Source organism: Astatotilapia calliptera, chromosome 2 (assembly GCF_964374335.1).
Source record: "Astatotilapia calliptera chromosome 2, fAstCal68.1, whole genome shotgun sequence".
In the NCBI taxonomy this organism is placed as follows: domain Eukaryota; kingdom Metazoa; phylum Chordata; class Actinopteri; order Cichliformes; family Cichlidae; genus Astatotilapia; species Astatotilapia calliptera.
The window spans coordinates 31032038-31053261 of record NC_137423.1 but is presented as its reverse complement, the minus strand read 5'-3'; the positions used below and the strand labels follow the sequence as shown (position 1 = coordinate 31053261).

Genomic DNA, 21224 nt, shown 5'->3' with positions numbered 1-21224 from the left:
AGTGATAAGGAGACAAGACTTAAAATTTTGATGGAGGCAAGAAAGGAATCAAATGGGAGACAAACAGACAGCATAAGGAATATGTAAGAGAATAGTATTAGATGGGAGGGCAAGGTTTGCTGCAGGGTGATGACAGTGAAGGAGAAAGGAGAGGGAAGCAATGAGGAAATTCTGACACAGAAGAAAGAAGGTGTGAGGAAGACACAGAGATAAGGTAGAGATGGTGGAGAGGAAGAAATCTCTCAAGTTTCAATGGAAGGGCACTGACTGAAAGGAAGAGGTAAAAAGAGAAGAGAGAGAAACAGGGTAAGGCTGAAAATTCCTCTAATGAGCTGTTTGAAAGAGATCGAAGGTAGGCACTCAGTAAATGAGCTCAAAGTATAACACTGAGAAGGGGAAAGATGCTTTCCACCTTAGTCTGTTCTTCACCTCTCCCCTGAGGGAAATCTAGCTTCCTTGATAGGCTGACTCCACTTTTGTCTTAAGCCTCCTATTTTGTGTGTTTTTTACTAGACTACACTACACACACCCACACACAAAAGTGAGATGTCAATTGGTGTGGTGTGCATGTATGCTACATGTGGGGTGACCAGTACTGACCCATGTTCACAGTGCCTACATGCAGAAATTGACAGCTTGAAGCTTGGAAACAGTTGCAGCAGATCCCTGTTGGCCACAGATTTATTCTCAGTGTCTCACTTACTATCTCAAAGGCACAGTACTCACTCACTGTCCTCACAGCTTTGTGCTTATGTTTACACACAAGCGTGGATGAGTTTTGAAATATGCAATCAGAGAAGTTTACTGGGTAAATATAGCATCCGTCGTCACATCCCCTTGACACGTCCTCTTTGTCTAATCTTCTTTTTCTTCTCTTTCTCATAGAAGATCATGAAGCGCCTGATTAAGCGTTATGTGCTTAAGGCTCAAGTGGACAGAGAGAGTGATGAAGTTAATGAAGGTAAAAATTCCCTCTTCATTAAAGCCCACTTTCATTGTGTCATTATGTGCTTAAGGAACACTGGGTTCGGAAAGTTTTCAGACGCTTTCAACTTTTCTGCATATTGGTACAGTATGTATAAAAATGTCTTAATAGATTCAGTTCACTTAAAAAATATAAATGGAGTTGTAACACTTTAAAAAGACAGAGTAAAAATGCTTGTGCGTGTGTGTGTGTGTGTATAAATTAAAAAATAAAAGGTTAAAATATGCTTTTAACATAAGTATTCGGAGTGTGGAGAGGTTTGCACAAGGTTGGCATACCATTATTTTGGAAAATTTCCAACAAGGTTGGATGGGGGAGCCACTTTCAGGTGTCTCTGTACTCCTAAGTCTTTGTTGAAGTAGAGCATCCCCACAGTATGATGCTCCCCCATCATGTTTGGCTGTAGGGATGGTATTAATGAGGGAACACTCAGTGCCTGGTTTCCTATACACACTCCACTGGGAATTTCAGCCAGTAGTTTAATCATCCTGTCATTAGACCAGAGGAGTTTGCTTTGCATGGTCAGAAATACATCCAGGTGCCTTTTGGCAAACTCCTCGCGGGCTGCTACGTGCCTTTTAGTGAGGAATGGCTTCTGTTTGGCCAATCTACAACAAAAGCCTAATTGGTGGCTGCTGCATTGAATTTGTCTTGTAAAGTTATCCCATCTTTGCAAAGGAGCTCTGGAACTCATTAATAGTGATCACCTGATTTCTGGTTACGTGTTGCATCGGGGCCCTTTCATCTCTCATTACTCTGTTTGGCTAAGTGGGCAGATCTAAAGAGACTGTTCATACGTTTTCAACTTTTCTCCATTAGAGAACAATGAACACTTTGAATGCTGCAGAAAATTTCTTGGATCCTCCCCCAATTGTTACTTTAGACAGGCTTTTGTGATGATTGTGCAGACAGTTCTGTGAACATAGTGGGTTGGCTTTCACTTTGACACACCATTAACTGTGAGACCTTATGTACTAATTATTTCAGGTGAATTAGGCGCAACTGTCTTCGTTTTAGTTGCAGCAACATTTGAAGCCTAAAAAAAAATTCAAAATTTATTATTCACCTCTTAGTTTTATTAGATTGAAAAATGGCTTTGTCACCGTGGAGTATTGTGTGTTTACTGAAGAAAGAAAAACGAGCCTAATAACTTTTTAGATGAAACTGAAGCTTTGAAAAGGTTTTTAAATTTTCTAAATGGACTGGGAGGGACAAGAGTTATGCGTTACTGCGTTTGAGACTGCACTGTGTGTACTTCAGTGTAAAATGATGTCATTGCTCACATGGATCAACAGTTTTTGTGTGATCCTGTAGGTTACTGCCTACCTGCATGCATGTCTTTGATCATTCGTACTAATGTGCCCTAATTCCTGTGCCATACCTCAGCTCTTCTTTTGTACCTGTGTCCGTGTGTGACTGTGTTGTAGGCGAGCTGAAGGAGATCAAGCAAGACATTTCCAGCCTCCGCTATGAACTCCTGGAGGAGAAGTCCCAGGCCGCAGGCGAGCTGGCTCTGCTTATCCAGCAACTTGGCGACAAGTTTGGCAAGAACACCATGAGACACTGACAGGACTTGCAAGAAGAGATGGGGAGAATGTGAGAAAGGGTGAAATCAGGAAGAGGTTGGGGGTGGGGGGGTTGGGAGCAGAAAGCTGGGTGAGCACAGGTATTTTTAAGGCCTTGATAGTACAAGAGGGAGAGAAAAGAGACAGGGGAAGTAGGATGTTTATGAGATAGACAGGATGAATGGAGGACAGTGGAAGAAAAACATGACATAAAGAAACTGGGCAGAGTGAAACAGCTGATTTAGTTATGCAAGGACACAATTAGGGAGGAATGTGAAAAGCAGATTGTGAACACAAGAGGGTCAGAGGTGAAGTAAAGCGAGTCAGAGGGGTTTTGTGCTGACAGTTCAATTCTAATTAAAGGCAAAGTCTTTCACGAGGCGCGAGAAAGAAGAGGAAGAAAGAGCCTCGCAGGCTGGGTGGGAGGCAGAGGGAGACGAATGAGGAGGAAAACACAACTTCCATGAGATATGACGAGGCACCACGGGGCATAAGACTGAGGCAGTAAAAGCCCCCACACCCACTGCCAAGATATATCAATGTATCACCAACTCGGAGAGGGAAACCCAGAAACGGGATGACACAGAGAGAGGGCTGGAGGGGGAGAGGAACAAGTGAGAAAAATATCTTTTAAAAAAAAAACCTGCCACTGTTATTTACACCGGAGAGGCTGGCATTGCTTCTGAGTCCTCACTTTGCTGGGGCAAGCATAGATGCCTGTGAGAATACTGCACACACCTTTATACAGCAGGCTGTCTAATTAATGCATATCCATTCATAGTGCACAACCTATGATCAGGACTCTATGGATTCAGGAAAAATGCACCTATTTAAAAGTCATTAAATAAACCACTGAAATATTAAACATTATCTTATTATCTTAATGTCATTTAGAATTCTGTCCTCATAGCACAGACAGTATTAGGTCCTGCAGATCCAGAAGATCCATGCTAGAACAAAATGACTGTAATTTAAGAAAAAAAAATCCACTCAGACAGTTTCTTCTTTACCTCATTCATGCTGCCAGAAAAGAAAATGACAGTTAGGATAAACAGAAACTAATCTGAGGCTTTCACAATACCTCTCTTCCATTCTTTAAAATCGAGAGGGCCATTCTTGTTTCAACAACTTTAAACCAGCGTGTTGAAGTATGGCCGAGATAATTGCTTTAGATATTCCCCTCTCCACTGTGTGTTTGGAGCACTAAGTGTCTCGAGTTTTCTAAAATGGTAACAAAAAAATGACAGGTCCACGATGTTTACAACTCTAAATCCAGAAGGTCAGCACTGAGGTTAAGCCCATGAAGGTAGCAAAACTGAGTCTGCTCCAGGGCAGCCAGACATTTGTGAGGAGAGAAAATCTCCGAGATGCAGAGATATATTTATGTATGCAGTGATCTGGCAGTAAAACTGGAATTCAGCTGCAGAAGCTGTGCAGAGTTATTTTATGGTCTTTATTTTATTTTGGAGACATATTTGACATACAACAGCATAAACTAAAGTGTTGTGTTAGACATTGGTTGTAGCTGAACAATAGTTTAAACAAACAAAATAAAAAAAAGTATAAAACAGTTTGAGAAGTTATTAAATCTGGACATTATTGTAGTATATTATATAAATGGGGTGCTAAAATCGATGATGACCTGTGGGATCAGATACATCATCGTTCCCGTTTGTGACTGAGGCCCAGATTTTGATTTAAAGCAAATATGAACATACTAGGCATCCCAAAGCTGAAAGACACACCAGTAGCTCTAGTTAAGAAGCTCCTGTCCTTAAATTCAAGGTTCTTTCTTGAATCCTTGAAAATTATACTTCATTCAAAACATCAACATCCAGTGCTGGCAGTCACACCAATCTGCACATTTTTCCACATTTAAGTTTAGAGACGCCATGTCATAATCAGTGGGTTAGACTGGTTCCTCCAAGGCTTTTTCTATGAATTCAGAAAATTAGAATATACCGTTCACTTTCATCAATCCTTCTTGAAATTAATCAGATAAAATGTAAATATATTTAAGCTAACGCAGAACTATATTACCATTCTTTTATTGTGTGGCTGGTTACAGTAGTTATTTGCCCTCAGATGGAAGAGTCAAGATGGGCCTATTGCAGCCATCAGCAACAGTGTCATTAGGAATTTTTTTCATGGTTCTAGTAATTGTCCTAGCTAGTATACACTATTTCTCCTGCAAGTAGACATTGCAGGAGTTAGAGGGCTTTTTTAAGGATATTTTCTAATCTCCTGCTACAGAGTAAGTGTTTTTCCTGCTTAAGAACTATAATTGGTTCAGCAGTGTTTATTCACTAGTTCAACACATGAACGCAGCAACTGGCATTAAGAAAAAGAAAGTAAACACTGGTAAATATTAGCCTAGAAAATGTTTCTAGCCTCTATACGAGAGAGGGAATACAGCATGTTTTTAAATTGTCAAAGAAAATCTTTTGTTAGCAGGTCCTCTTAAATTTCTACTTTGCATCCACCACAGAACAAAAGCCACGTAGACAGAAAAGAGGCTGAAACAGGATTGCAGGAAAATAAAAGACCGCAGCAAGAGCTGATGATAAATTACCGACTTGCTGTTGCATCACTTTAGAGTTCCTAATAGTGGTCCAAGTTAAACAAATGCTTGAACAAACAACTTTGAAAGTGGGTGTTTGCCAGGCAGAGCCCAGGTAGTTCCCAAAACCATCAAGTCATCTTTGACAGTAAAACCTAAAACCTGCATATATATGTATAATTAAAATGTACAGTAGTGTATGTATATATACATACACTACTGTATAATTTCATTCTTACAGATAGGACTTCATTCTTATAGATAGGGCTTAAACTCGCTAGTAGGAAAATACGACCAAGTATATTTCTAATTCAAATAGATAGTAAGTATTTAATCAGAAGGCTTTAAACATAATTAAAATGCTGTTTTTACAGATATGATTTTTTAATTTGTTTCAGATACATAAAGGCTTTTCAGACAGATTTTCATTTCAATTAAATGGACTCGACCTTATTTCTTTATTTATTTGTATTAGGTGTTAAAGCTGTTAATTAGTTTCCTTTTTGTAGAACCATGCAAATGATGAAAAGACCCACCACCAGGAAGAGAACATTTCCTCAAATACTGTATTTTTAACTTCTACACAAGAATTAATAATTAAATCAAAATCTTGTATGGTATATTGTCATATTTTTGATCCTTAAATTAAACAGAGTAAGCTCTATATTGACTGTTGTTGTTGTTGTTTTTTATTTATTTACCTTGTATGTTTCTGCTTCTGGAATTGAATTATTCAGCATTTGTCTTTACCTTTACCCACTAGTGGATGAGAGGTGCTGGAGCAAGAAAATAAACATGTGGCTGCTGAATTGTTTTGTGCTCCAACAACATTGTTCACAACACATTGAACAGCTGGGAGTTCCCCAGACAGAATGTACACTTTCACACAGTGTGACAAATGTATAATACACATAATATTTTTAATAAAACATATGTATAATGAAATATATCCATATATTTTGTGTTGTGTTGTACACATATATATGAGCACCTCAACATGATAGTCTGCTTTACATCCATCCATCATCCATTGTGTTGACCACTTATCCAACCAGGGTCATACTGAAGCTGGAGCCTTCCCAGCTGACACTGGGTGAAAGGCGGGGACAAGTGATGGACAGGTTGCCACTCTTTCACAGGGATAACATGGAGAGACAGACAACTACTGGCTCCTGGACAGTGGTAGGAAGGGGTGACAGTGATGAGCACTAACAGTGTGCCACCCTTCTGTTTCCACAATTTTTTGTATTTTATGCAGCTTAGCATGCAAACTCATCTAATACGTATTTAATAGTCTTTGCCCACAATTATAGTTAATTATAATGTGATGTCATGGAAACACTAATAACTTAACTCAAAGTCCCTCTGTCAGGTATTAGAGCTTAGCTATAGTGCCAGATTGAGGACATCTTAGCCAGATTTCCACCCTCATGGTCCTACTGCCCTCAAACCTCTATAAACACCCACCTTGCTGTAATGTTTCTTTTGTGATAATGAGCTGCGCTTCAGGAACAGTTTCTTAAAACCACAGCAAAGTCTTACTACTGTAAAAGCGTTACATCAAGCTAATGCTGCCTTGATATAGACCATTTTAGACTGACTTTGAAGAGGGTTTAAAAGCCAAGGAGCCCCACTGTGACTGGGAAATTGGCTTTGCTCTAAGCCGGAGTGTGTGTGTGCTTGTGTTCCTGCACCTGTGTGCTGACCTCGCCAGCGCCTCCTGAAAGCTGCCCTCTAAAACGGCACAGCAAACACTCGGTTCCTACGTACGTGCAGATGTTTATTAGGCTCTAGTCTTTCCATGATATTCAGTCAACGCTTTCTCTGCACTGTTTCAGGCTGTCACTTTTTTAAAAAAAAAAACTTTTACTGCCTCTACTGCAATAATAAAAACGCCAACAAACACCTTTAGTTTTCACTAAAACCTGCCTTAAATGGTCTTCTTTTAGATGACAAACAGCAGATTTTGGTGTCCTTGTTTCCACTAAAATTTATTTTTGTGACTATTGAGACACGACAGGGTTATACAGAAGATGTCATTTCAGGAGAAGAAATATTTTGATTAAAAAGTCTTCCATTCATTTTGCCTTTTTCTGCCTGTCAGGATCCTTGTAAAGATTTGTCCTAGACTTCCTTTGTTTTGGGTGATTTTTTTTGTTTGGTTTTTTGCTTCCTTTGTGATTTTGAAGGTTTTGCTCATTTTATGGGACTCCTGTGTTCCCTCTGTGTGTCTGCTTTACTCGGCTTTATTCTGAAGATTAGCTCCTTAAGAGACCTTCTGTGTTTTTACTTCCCTCCTTTTGTTTTTCCCATCCTCATTAGTGTCTGAGTTTTTGTGTACATGTGTTTTTCCTTCAGTCTTATTGGTTTAATTTTCTCCAGCTGGCTCTCTGCATTTAGATGGCTTGTATCGTTTTTACTTTTACCACACCAAGTTTTTCCACAATCTGATTGCCTGCACACTGGGTCCTTTGCTGTCTTGACTACTGGCATTGATACCTTGGATTTTTCCTCGTCTTTGGGAGTCATGATGGTGTAGGCAGTGAAGGAAGTCTGTTATGTGCTCACGCTGGCTATGCTACAGTCCAAAAGAAAGTTTCTGACCGTGACAATACCCACTACTAAAAATCCCACCTCGTGTAATAGGATTTAATCATTTGGGCAAAATCTTTCTAGTAACAATTTTAAACATGCAGAAAAGAAGTAGTTACATAGGAGAATCCATTACCTTGAATTATAACCTCTGACAACTCCTCACTTTGTTTTTTCTGGTCTTTCTGCCTCTTTATGCAGACCAATAAAGCCAAAATTCTTTAAAAAAAAAAGAAAAAAAGACTTCCTTTAATCCTGCACAGAAATGCTGTAAAGCACACAAAAACACAAACAGCAGCCCAGACCCTTACTGGACTATCTCCATAGCAACAAAGTCAGTTCAGAGGGATATGTGCTTTTGGACATTCACTGGAAATTCTATTATCTGATTTCCTTCAGTGCTCTCCCTGAGACTTTTGATATGTTTTGGGCCTTAAGGGTATTACTCAATAACACACCCTGTCAGGCTAGGTGTGTATTTATGTGTATCCATGTTTGTGTTTAAACCTGGAGGTAACATTTTATGGAAGTGCGTATGTTGATGCTTGTTTGTGTATGATCTGTAAGCTATCACTGGCCTATCAGCTGGCGTTAATGACAATGAGGACATTTGTGTGTGTGTGTGTGTGTGTGTGTGTGTGTGTGTGTGTGTGTGTGTGTGTGTGTGTGTGTGTGTGTGTGTGTGTGTGTGTGTGTGTGTGTGTGTGCACACATGTGTGTCTTAGAGCAACGCAGTATAACTGACATCCCCTCTGTGGTGTAATTTGTCCCAGAAGCCCAGGGCCAGGAAGTGTTTGTTGTCTGTTTCCCTCTTAACTCCTTTTCTCCCTCACCCTCCATCCTTCTCACCTCCTTCATCAGTCCTTCTCTCTCTCCCGGCAAAGCAGTGAACAATGTGACCTCCTGCCTCCGAAAGACAGAGATTCCAGGGATTTTGGAGGAAACATTACACTCTCTCCCATGTTCCCCATCCTACTGCCTAGAAGCCGTTTTAGAAGACAGACTTAGCAGCATGCACACACACACACAATGCTTGTATATATACAAGCTTATGTAGAAGCTTACTCTTCCTCATATGATATAATATTAGAAGCTTGAATACATACGTAGGCGGGCACTAACGCCATCTTTGCCAGAAATCTGCACACATTACACACACTGAAGTATGAATACTCTCACATGCATACACACCAGACTGTCTGTTACAAACACTCACGTTTAAACAGTAAATGCTAGCTTGCTTGTACACAAACAAAAGCTTGCACAAATATATTAATGGGACACCGAAGTGTTGTTGAACTCAAAAGTCACTCTTGCTTTCAAAGACAAGCATGTGTTTGTGGCGGGGTGTGGCAGATGCACCTGCACGGCATCCGCAAGCCACACCCTGCCACAGTGTTGCTCATCATTTTTGCACGATAACGCACAAAGACAGCTCCTGTCCAAGGCACCATTCACACTCATAGGCCCTCTCACTTTCTCATCACAATCCTCATTAGGGGAAAGCCCTCTGGAGAGACGCTCATCAAGAAAAACCTTTTAAACAAACCAAAGGTCAGCTGTACAGCATGTAACCACAGCCTTAGAATCATACTCACTTCTCAGATAAAAGACAGCATAGAATGTTCTGTGCTTTTTCTCCTGTTTGCTGACATGAGAGTCTGTAAAAATCTGCAGTTTTTTGGGGGGGACCTTATTACAAATTCTCATCATTGGTGAAATCCAAATGTGCAATTTCTAGATAAGTTGAGAGGTCTGACGCTGTGGGGGTGGGCGTGGTGTGTGGGGGTTTCAAAAGGAAAGATTTGCCAAGTCTTTACCAATTCTCTAAAGCAATGTTGCGCTGGTTCAAGATGGATGAGGGGACTCGTTTGACAACTCCGAGGAGCTCTCCAGGTGGCTCAACAGGGCCTTAAGGCGCGTGAGCTGCTGCACTGAGGAATGAGAGTGTCTGCAGCCATGAGTGCACTCATAATTGCAAAGTGAGAAGCATGAAATGCTCTCACACAAGATAAATGTGTCAGGTGTGCATCTCTGTAATAAGAAGATCTTTCCCCCAGAAAGAGCTCTTTCTGTCGACCACATTTGAGGCTCGGGATAGAAATGGGTAGCGAGGGCTTTATTGGCCTGCTATTTAAAATAATCTGAAGGACAATTAAACTAATTTACCGTTCCTGCCCTGACCATCTGACAGAATTTCTCTTTAAGTGCCTACAGACAGATACTTTACTGGGATTTTAATTATTCTGCCTCTTAGTTCAACTAAAGCACTAAATACCATTTAATTGCACCATTTTCAAAGTTTTTGTAGCATTAAAGCTAGAAATCAGTCCGTTTTCTAGGTTTATTATTAAAAATAAAAAGCTACATGTTTGAGAAGAGCCACGGTTTCTGTCCTGAAAAAAGTATTGATCCTGAGAGATTAGCTTAATTCCTGAACACTAGTCACCGCCACCTGTTACCACCACCTTATAACAAATGCTCAACAATATTGTGTAGTTTCAAAATCTACAAGATTTTCCAGCGATCAGAGCGTTTGTTAACTTACAGGGTAAACATTCAACTATCAGAGTCAGCAAAAGGATGCAAAAATATCACTCGACAGTCCACCTGACTTGTATAAATGCTGAAAATCTAACAGCAGTCATATACAGCACTGAACAGTACTTTTCATGCATGACTCTGTATTTCATTATCAACATCATCAGCATCAACAACTTAGTAGTAGTCGGCTCTCATCATTTATCCACTTTGGAATCGTGACAGTGAACAACACCTGTGGAATGACCACTAAGGAGTCTAGTGGACCCGGTGCTACATTTTCTGCAGTGCAAACATTCTCCCATTCACTTTTCTATAAGACTCATTTTCCGTAAGAAAAATGAGTCTTCTGCAAGACTCATTTGTGAGTAAGAAAAGAGTCGTAGAGAGGAAGTTATGTTTATAAAAATCCCAGAGCTGCTGCAGCAACATTTCCCCTCAGTTTATTTATGTACCTACAGCATAGTTTCCCTTTTATGGGCTGGTCATAGCTTTTGCTCTATCATTCATCTTCTGACTCACTTTTCCTCTCCTTCCCTTTTGTCATTTTTTTGTTTGGATCCAGTTTTGTTTTTTTGTTCTTGTTTTCTGTACTTACTCACCCACCCTCGTGTTTTTACTTGTTTGCATTTTTCAATCTCCCGTTTGTTTCGTCTGTTTCAGCATCTCTTTGTTTGTTCTCCATACAGAGGCTGTATTCCCAGAATGTGACTGTAAACAGCAGGAGTAATACTCAGCTACACAAACACGCTGATGGTGGGATCAAAGTTTATGTCCAGTAAGGAGCACTGGTTCTGTTATTTTCCACTTGATCTGTTTGTTTCTTTTCCTGCTCCCTGTGACACTCTTCTCCACACCTTCATCCTTTTCCTCCGTCCAGATTATTTGTGTTTCAAGTGTGAGGAAGGTGAAACTCTGTTCTGTTGCACAGATATCAGACCAGGGAATAGCTTACCTCAGGTGCTCCCGCTCTTCTGTCCTAAAAGGATTTTTCACTGATCCTAAACACAACTTCCTGAAAATTACTCACATTTGAAATGAAAATTAAAAAGAATGAAACAGCGAGGCTATCTCCAAGTCAGCATCTTTGCATTCTTACATTTCCTAAGATTACACTTTGAAATGACCCGTAAAGGCTGAGTCTGCTTTCTTAGTGCAGCCCACTTGCCCTGGATTAGAATCTGAGTCCACATATAAAATGTTATTGTAATTTCACTGTGGACTTTTATTTTATTTCCTTCAGGCGATGCTCTTCAGGATTGAACTATATTTTGACCTCACAAAGAGGACTGAATGCTAATGTGCTGGTTTTTAATGTATATATAGTTTAAAATGTTGCGATGTGAGAGCCTCTGCTCATGTTGAGTATTTTTGCCCTTTTACTGTAAGACAAGTTAAAACCATCTCTTATAAATTCTCCCTGAAATGAGAAGCAGCATTTGGTGTGCTGGTGAGATAATCAAGTGACTAATTGTGCAGCATCTGATTTCTGCCAAAGGGGGGGCATTTTATCCGCTGGCAAGGAGAAATCCTATTTTGCCTGATGATTTTTCCCTCAGAGGATAAAGAGAAGATAGTTGGAAGAAAATGAATACAATTAGAGCAAATAAAAGTGGGGAGATGTCTGTCATGTCATGTTTTTAGCTTGTTTTAGGTTCTTGTTGGCAATCAGTCCCACTGATAATGGAAGTGCATTGACATAAGAGAATAAAGACCCCTAACTACACATGCACCCATCAGTGATCATCTCGTCTGTGCTGTGTTTTCCTTTCTCTGTCTGTGTTTATGTAAGTGTGTAGCTGCGTGTGTATTTTCCTCTCTGTGGTTTACACATGCCAGATGTCTCCTACACGTGTGTTTCAGTGTTCTTGTAATCCGTCTCGCTCTGTCATTTCTGTCTTGTAGTCTAGAGAGTGTGTCTGGGAACATCGCCGCTGTCAGGTGTCATGTGGATCTGCCTGTGCCTGTCTTAACTCACAAACGGATGGGGTTTTATTGTTCGGAAATATTGATTATTGATGATTTGGGGGCTTTGCTAACATTGTTTTTATGTGTTAGTGTAGCAGAGATGGATGGCCTCTGCAGACAGTATATGTTTGTGTGGCTATTGGACTCCTGCCATTGCAGCAAATGACTGCACTGCAAATTGAAGCTCCTGCTGTGAAAGCAAGAAAACAATATTACTCTTTCATGAAGCAAAAAATAAACAAAACTCAGCGGAGTCTATTTAGCTGTTTAGCCTCAAAGGAATTAGCAGTAACAGTTGAGTAACGCATCGTCAGGAGTACAGATTACCACCTCATTTGTTAGTGCCCTTTTCTTCACAATCGCTTGACATGGCAATAATTAATAGTGAGTGAGACTTACTGATGTAAAACAGTGGCAGAAAGCTTTGAGGAAGGACTTTATAGAAGTTCATCTTTCCCGCTGAAAATCCAAAAAATAATAACAGCCCGTGAGCAGACCCAATTCTCCAGTTAGCTGACAGCGCAGAGGCGTGTGTATCATTGCGTGTTTTATCTGCGTGTGTTAATGAGAAAGAGAGAGTGGTGTGGCTGGACTGTGTAGGCTACACATACATAATCCCTGTTGACTTGATTGACTTGCCATTTGCCTTTGGTTAGGTTCCCATCAATAGGAACATTAAGTTTCTCTCTTTTTTTCTTCTTCTTCTTGTAAAACAACATTATTAAAGTCAGAAAAATCCCCAAACTCTTAGTTTTCTTGTTTATCTCCATTCTGAGTTCACAGTGCTTCATGGATGAGTCGTCTTTCCTCTCTTTTTTGTGGATTAAAAGGATTAAGAAATAGAAAAAGATGGAGAAAGAGGGTGTAGAGAGGAAAGAAGTTGGACCACACAACAGAGAAATGGAAAAGAGACACGGGGGAATTAGTGAGGCAAAGATAACTCAAAGTGTGGGATGTAAAAATATGATGCATAGGGGCAGTGGTGTGTTATTTAGTGTTTGCGTGTGCATACATGGCTTAAAGGAGCACATGAACAAACACAAAGAAAAAGTTTCATATGCCAAGACACTTAATGAAGTTGGTGGAGGCTTACAATTCAACATTCCTAATGAAAACTCTTTGTGACTCGGAGACTGATAATTATTATATTAGCCACAGAGTGAGACATAATTCAACATATATATTAGAGGATGTCACAACCTTTTTCTCCCCTTTCTTATCCTCCTTTCAATTAAACCACACCACCTGATTAAGTGGTGTTAGTAGGTCACTTGTCAACCTGATGCCCACTTGAAGAGACTCACGCAAAATGGGTCAAATTTCCTTTGTGCTTGCAGATTCACATGTGCATTTGTGTTTGAATCTGTGATGGAGATGAGGTGGCTCATGGAGAGAAAATACAGCATGGATGCAGACTGCCATATATATTTAAAATGTGAAAAATAAACAGGAGTCTTCTGACATAATTACTGCTATCCCTCCACTATGTAAACAAGACTTTAGGCTGTATTTAGATTTCCCATATGACACTAACATTCCATCAAACTGTGGTTCACTGTAATCCGCTTTATCCATGAATACAAAGTTGATGTGGGGCACCAGGACACCTCTGGGTGTTTGTCTTTTATTTGTAGTTTGCCTCAAATGTATGAGTGTGGGTGTGCATGCAAGTTTGTGTCAATGCGGCATCAAAGTCATTTTCTAATTTGCTGTTTGCATACAGTGTGTATGTGCATGTGTGTGTGCCCCTCTGTCCTTGCTCTCGATGCCTGCCAGCCATTCTGTTGTGACGGAACAGGTGCGGATGAATATGAAACAGGTCGGCACAGCTTTTAGGGGACTTTCGCTTTGTATGCACACCCATTTCAGAAACATCACGTAAGAGCAAACTGTCCTTCGATCACCATCTTTAGAACATCTTTTTAGTGTCGAGTACTAATGTCAAACATATTTCATAGACACACACAGGTTTCAAAACAAATAAATCACATTTGAATAAATAGATCTTCTTCGTTTTTTTTTAAACTGTAATAGACCAGCAGTGTTATTTAAATGCATTTAATGTTTACCATTATGGGTAACTCAGGCACTAAGACTGTAAGACAATTGTAGAATAGATGGACCCATCCTACGATTAAATAACCCCGTTAGTTCTTACAGGCACTCTCCAACCTCACACCTTTTCCCTGTTCTCTCATCACCAGTGTGAGACATTCCCCACGCCGGGCCAGAAATGGCACTGAGTCAGATTTGTCTCACCACCGACTAAAATTATACGGAGGGACACTGACGATAGATAGATAGACAAATAGATAGATTTTTACAACACACGTCCTTGTCCGGTGACGTGTCTCTAGCTTTGTCCCTGCCCTCTCCTAATCTCTCTCACACACGCACGCGCGCGCACGTACACACACACTTTCACAAACACACACACTTGCAACCGAGGGAGGAGATGGGAAGCTGTGTGCTGTTGCATTTTGTCTCCCATTAATATCTCCTTTCATTTCATTTTAGTAGCACTGGATCGGAGCACCCGTAAGAGCAGACAGTTTGTAGTGTGAATTCAGCAAATATCGATCCTTTACTGGATAAAAGGAGAGAGAAATAGTTCGACAGCGGGCATCGCTGATTCCTTTGCGCGTTGTACAAGCACAGGCTAAGTAGTTCTAGCCGACTGCGCACAGCGACGCACAAGCACACGTGTGCGCACCAGCGATCGTCGTTGAAGTTCAGCACCTCTGACAGAACCCAGAGTCACTTGGATACTGCTACAGTAGCCAGTCTGTGCGCAACTACATGCGTAGCGAGTCGATTTGGATTTAAAAGCCAACAAGTGGAAACTCGCGTGTGTCGCTTTGCTGTAGATGTCTGATCCACGCTCATACGGATTTAAAAAGTTCGATTCGATGTGACAGGAGACCCTGCGCTATAATCATACCCGGCGACATATGGTCTGGGTATATCTGAAACTATCGACCCACCGCTTTTTCACGGCGCGTCCTCGGTGGCGCTGGAGCAGACAGAGCTGGGGACGCTGAGGAATGCGGAGCCGAGATTTTGTCTTCTTCAGTTCACCTGCGGAACTCTTCGCAGCTCACACCAAAGTAAGTAACGTCGCTGTGGGATTCCGCAAAGAGCGAAATCACAATGTCAAGCAGTATTTCGAGAAATCTACAGTGTCACTCCGGGCTACTTTGTAGTGCTTTCGTGATGGCATCACCGTGTACTGATCCTGTGTCCTGCATTTTGTATCCGTGACCTTGTCAGACTAACAGAAGCGCACGTTGATATTCTTATCCTAAAACACTATTTTCAAATTGGCCGCAAAGTGACATCTGCTGATTCTTTGTATCGCTTTGTTGTATCATAAATAGAAAACTGGGCAGGCTGAATAAAGAAAGGGTCAGTAGACTCCATAACCTTATCCACATGTTTTCATTCACCAGAAGACCAACGCTGTCGGTGAGCTCGCAAGGCGCCATGCTGAGACAGATCCTCCTCAACTCCACCGACACCCCAGACTTCGACCTGGTGCTCGTGGCACAATCCACCACACACGCCCCCTCCTCCCTGAATGCCTCCCACGGTGGCTCTGTAAGCGTGGATGCACTCCTGAGACCCACCACGGGAAGAGGGGGAGGAGGACTCCGGGAGGGCGAGCTCCACAAACCGGACCTGATCACCTACATAGTCATGTGCCTGCTGCTTTTCCTGTTGGTGCTGCTTATTGTGTTCTTCATCAACTGTCAGCTCCGGAACTCTTTCTTCGCCTCCATGCCATATGACAGATCACTGAGAGAGGCTCGGACCTCCTACAAGTAGGCCAGATCCCAAAGGTCCAATTTCTTGGATTACTGGTATTTAGAGAGACTCGTGTCAGGGGGGTTAAGGACGACCCATGAACTGCTGCTGCTGCACATACAGTATTGGACAAATGAAGTTGTTGCCTTTGTTAGCTGTCTTGGACAACCTAAGGCCTCAGTAACCTGGAATCTGTTCAGTCAAATACTTGTTTATGTTATATGATGCCACGTGCTTAGTTATAAGACTCATGATACCAAATCAAAAAGATGGCAAAGAGGAGTGCAGGTCTACGGCTGGTGGAAGGATAAGTGGCCAATCATTCCTGTTCTAATTAGAGACCCACAACCTTGTAGTTACTGATAAATAATTGCTGAAACCTTCTTGTGCACAAAGCGTAATCAATACTATTCCTTTACAGCTATGCTCCCAAGCTTGTGTTACCTCATTTTATTGGCTTCACATTTTGGCACTGACTATGTGGAAGTGAACCTCTCTCTTTCTCTCCCCATCTCTCTCTCTCTCTTGATTTGATTTGTCTAATTAAAATATGTTTCACTTTGCCAACATAGAAATGATCTATACAGTAGTCTGTATGTGAAATACTTTGTAAGACTGTAACTTAACTGTCTTGTCTTGTGAAACGAAACAGTCACCAGACGATTTCCAACCTTTTGTCCATTGTAAAATTATCAAATGCCAGATCGTTGACCTATAGCGTCGCATAAAGATATTCAAATGTATTCTGAAGTGGCAATATTCTCGTCTGTACGCCTGTAAATGAATAGCAAAGCTGAAAACGATGCTGCAGCGGCCGATGTGAAGGGCCAACTGTTTATCATCCAAAGCGTCCGTAGAGGGGCTTTTACGAGTGCCACAGGGCTGCTATTCTTATCGTGCACCTTCACTTTTAATTAACCTTTCTCTCGCAATTTATAGCTCTAATATTCTGAAGAATGAAGACTCGAGGCTGAAAAGTATGGCGAGTCCTTTGCGATAAACCAAACTGTTGTCTGCTTCAGTGCCACTGGTAATGCGCAAATCCTCACCAATCCTGTTGTTGGAAAACATCTCTCACATACCAGGACAGCTAAAACGAGCCTATCTCTGTAATCCTGTGCCCGCGCGCGTGTGAGTGTAGGACTTGTGCGCGTGTAATGTGCGCGCAGGTTTGTGCAAGTCCGAGTGCTGAATTTCAAGTGTTGGGCTTTATATCTCAAAATAACCTAAGCCAGGGAAACTTAAATGTTTATCTTTAGGATATTCAGTCAGTGTTTACTGAATGCTTCGTTTGAGATGCGAAACTGCGCTGGAGAGCTAAACGTGGTGACTATTTTTGTCTGTAGTGCAGCCCTGAAATCACACCATGTAAGTGGGAGACAGAAGGCCAAATTTGCTCAGCGTTGTGCTTATTTGGAAGATTCTGTGAAAAAAAAAAAAAAGAATAGGGCAATTATTTAGCACACTCAGAAAATTGGTTATATTCCTTCCTTATGCAGTGATTCCCTGCACATGCATTGTGTATCTATTTTCTAATCATTGCCCTGTGTCAATTGCATTTGTGTATGAAAAGAAATCAAAAATCAAAAACAGTACAGGGCAGGAAACACCACAATTGCTTTCTACTAGTCAATTAACTTTCTCTGACTAGCCGTAGCCTATTGACTCTGGTCACACACTACAGCGCCTGAAGTTGACATTTTGTACCGCTAGGTGGAGCTCCTAGTCTGGGTAGTTGTATGCACAATGTGGTTACGAAGCAAAAAAAAAAAAGAAAAAAAAAAGCAACAAGCAGAGGACCAAAAACGACGTCATTAACCAAATTCTGTTTTAGATCCAGCCTGTGGGACTAAGATGAGCTACCTGCGATTAACAAAGAATGTGCATCAATAAAAGAGTAAGTAACAGTTTTTAGGTCAGTCCTACACATAGATTTTCAAAGACTTAGAATTATGATATAAATATAACCCCCTAAAAGAACACTGAGTTTTCAGGCTACATGAAATTCAGTAGATTTTACTGGAGAAAAAAAAGTTCTTTCATACCTCTCTTGAACCGATTTAGTGCTCGACTGTAACGCTACTTACACTTACAAGACACTTCATTCAGAACACCTTGTTAGTGCTGGTTTACATCCCCCTTTTGCTTTTAGAACTGACTGAGCCGTTGGTACAAGGCACGATGGTTTAATTTCCTGTACACCAAACTGGGACTCGACCATCTTCTATAGCCTCGGTTGCCTAAAGCTTCAGTGTGGTACACAGTGTGGTCTTCTGTGCAGGTGTTTAAAGGTCCAGTGTGCTGTGCATTCAGAAATGTTCTTTTGAATACTTTGTAACAAGTGATTATTTGAATTACTGTTTCCTTCCTATCAGCTTCAAGCAGCATGACCATCCTCTGACCTCTAGCATCAACAAGACATTTTCACCCAGAGAACTACCACTCTGACCATTCTCTGGCAATCATGGCACATTCAAACTTCCTTAAATTACCTTTCTTCCAAATTCTGATGCTCAGTTTGAACTTCAGCAGGTCGTCTTTAATATAAATGCATTGAGCTACATTGTGTCACACGCACATACACACAAACACTAATATATATAATTCCAAATGTAATATATAATAATTCCATTATATATATCTTGTTCATATTCTGAGGTAGGCTTGGGTAGCATGGGGGCCTAGTGTTAGTGCTCATACAAGAGGGCCTCAGAGTATTAACTACTCCACCACATCGAAAGGAGCCAGTTGATGTGGTTCAGGCATCGGAGTAGCCCGCCTCTTGGATACCTTCCCCAGATGAAATGGAGAATAGGGTCTTGGCTTCTCTGCTTAGGTTTCTCCCCCCTGTGACACGGCAACAGATAAGCATAAGAAAATATATGTATAATGTCTTTATAGTTTGTTTCCAATAATTGAGGCTTTCTTGTAATGTTTTTTAAAATGGTCATAAGCAATAATTCACCAGACATTTTTAATTTCTTTCAAAGATTTCCTTTCGACTTTTTGTATTTTATTTATTTATTTTATTAATTTTTAGTCCACATCATCACCAGACAACTTTTAAGCCACTTAAAGCTGACCTGTGAATCATTCAAGGGTAACAGGCAGCTAATCCAAGGGGTGAAACTGTGTTGTCTACACATAACAGAGAACAGAGAAAATAACTAAAAATTTTATTGTTAGGCACTTTGTTACTTGCAGCCTACTGAAAGAATCTATAAGTTTGTTTTTAGCAACAAGGTGATTTTACCAAGAGCTATTAGTCAAAAACTTGCCGTGTCTAAGAATGGTGTGCAGTGTGTGCTTAAAAAATTTGAGGTAACTGAACAAGTGGAGAAAGAAGTTGCAAAAAAAGAAGTCATCAAAATGATCTCAGTGGAAAGGTATCATTTTTAAGTAAGAAAACACACATAAAAGGCTGAGGAATGTCAAATGTAGAAGTGGAAGAGTGAGTGTCCACATCCAAGTGTAAAAGTCAGTGAAGGCTGTCATGGTTGGGGGATGCATTTCTGCCAGTGGTATTGGAAAATTTTGTCAAAACATTTGTAATTTTAAATGCTTGATTGTGTGATTGCTTCATTACTTCAACATTGTTGAAGCAGTGTGGGATCATCTTGACAGACAATTGAACAAAAGGCAGCCAATCCAAACACAAGCTTTGGATAGCATCCTTTAACAAGCCTGGGACAGAGACTAAATTTAATTTTAAAGAAATTACATAAAGAAAATAACTGTATAAAAGTTAAAGCTGTGTTGAAATATAAAGGTGGTCATACTAAGCATTGATTGTCAAGCTTGTTAGAATTGTACACATGATCGTGTTGCCTTATATACTGTACTTCCATCTACATTTGCACATATTTTAATAGATTTCTGCACATATTTTCCATTTTCCTAGCAAAACATTAAGAACTGACGGTTGGCTAAAGACTTTCGCACAACACTGTATAGAAAAGCCTGAACTTTCTTGCATTCTACAGTATACATAAAAAAGCTAATTAAAGTAATTAGATAAAAGTAAGGTTCCATTTATGACACAAACACAGCTGTGTCTGTTTCTCCCGTCTTTGTCATGTAAATATTTCACCGGTTATTTGTCTCAACTTGCACGGCATGCCTGGAAACTGTCTAGCCGATCAGCTGCATGCGGTGGAGTTAGAGCTGTCAGATAAATCCTCTCAGGTGAAGCGGCAGAACACAGGCTCCTCCCCCCCTCCAACTACTGCAGAGCGGACTGTCAGAAGAACAGGAAGACGCCTTTATTGCTAAAGACGTACTTGCTTCCCCTCTGTCAACCAGGGGTTAAAAAGTTACTAACTTCTAACAGCCATGGAAACAAATTGAGGACACACCGTCGACCTAGGTCATTGATAACACCAATTTAGCGCTCGCGCTGTGGTCGTCGAAACAACTCGTGGATAGCGGAAAGAGTTTTTTTGTTTTGTGTTTTCCTTTACCTAACTGTTACAAGCTAGCCTAGCTGAAGCTAAGGTTAGCTCAGATAGTACCGCATACATTCAGGACCTAAAATCCACGTTTCTAAAAACTTGGACTTGTGTTGCATGTGGGAAATAATAGAGTGGCGTCCTCACTTTGTATTTTATTAACGCAACAGGTTGTTTTCGTACTTTTCGTCTCGAGGAGTTGTGTTGGGCTGTGCTTTGAATTTCCCTCCTCCAGTGATACCGAGAGGCGGCTTAAACAGGGGCTCGTTTTGTCTGTTGGCTTTCTACCAAATTATTAGCAGCACTGCGCTAATTGTGGCTAGTTAGCCTGGGCACTAGCCTAGGCCCCTGGGAATTAGGAGTTGGCATTTTCCATTGACGTTTAAAATCTAAAAAAAGGATTACTGTTCCACTTGTTTATTTTGACATCCAATTCAAGGAAACTGATTAAAAGGTAGAAATATGGATCACCAGACGGGGAGTTCTGCCTCAGCTGCTGGTCCCAAGAAGGACAAGAAATCAAAGAAGAGCTACGATGATGGAGATGGAAAAAAGAAATTTGTGAGTATCCCACTGGTTCAACTTCCTGCACCTTTATCATGTAACCATCAGTGGGGGTGGGCACCAAACTGCTGCAGTAAACCACTGATTGTCTTCCTCTAAAGTTTTAAGTAAAGCTACAAAGCGGCGAGCTGACACCGTACCTGTAATTACTTTCGCCCCTTGGAGCTGGCTTCTCACCAGCTGTCAGTGCAGCTTGA

The 21224-nt window shown here is 40.8% G+C and overlaps 3 protein-coding genes across 5 annotated transcripts in view; all 3 read left to right on the top strand.

The window, feature by feature from the left end:
* trpc7b (transient receptor potential cation channel, subfamily C, member 7b) overlaps positions 1 to 5774 on the top strand; it is a 57966-nt gene extending 52192 nt beyond the window's left edge. Inside the window, exons 11-12 of the mRNA XM_026194502.2 lie at positions 886 to 961; positions 2413 to 5774. Coding sequence (XP_026050287.1) covers positions 886 to 961; positions 2413 to 2552 — 216 coding nt within the window. The 3' untranslated portion in view covers positions 2553 to 5774. The remainder of the gene's footprint in view (positions 1 to 885; positions 962 to 2412) is intronic.
* An 8860-nt stretch (positions 5775 to 14634) lies between these two features.
* smim32 (small integral membrane protein 32) lies at positions 14635 to 16758 on the top strand. Its single transcript, XM_080288903.1, has 2 exons — positions 14635 to 15318; positions 15661 to 16758. Exon 2 carries the CDS (start codon positions 15695 to 15697, stop codon positions 16034 to 16036), a length of 342 nt encoding a protein of 113 aa, XP_080145029.1. The 5' UTR covers positions 14635 to 15318; positions 15661 to 15694; the 3' UTR covers positions 16037 to 16758.
* Positions 16759 to 20143: 3385 nt separating this feature from the next.
* Positions 20144 to 21224, top strand: part of LOC113037428 (protein diaphanous homolog 1) — a 48567-nt gene continuing 47486 nt past the window's right edge. The window contains exons 1-2 of one of the 3 annotated variants that reach the window (XM_080288857.1): positions 20232 to 20381; positions 20903 to 21024. In XM_080288857.1, coding sequence (XP_080144983.1) covers positions 20926 to 21024 — 99 coding nt within the window. In that variant the 5' untranslated portion in view covers positions 20232 to 20381; positions 20903 to 20925. Of the gene's footprint in view, positions 21025 to 21224 lie in introns of all 3 variants that reach the window. The other 2 variants (XM_026194479.2, XM_080288852.1) reach the window with 2 other exon arrangements.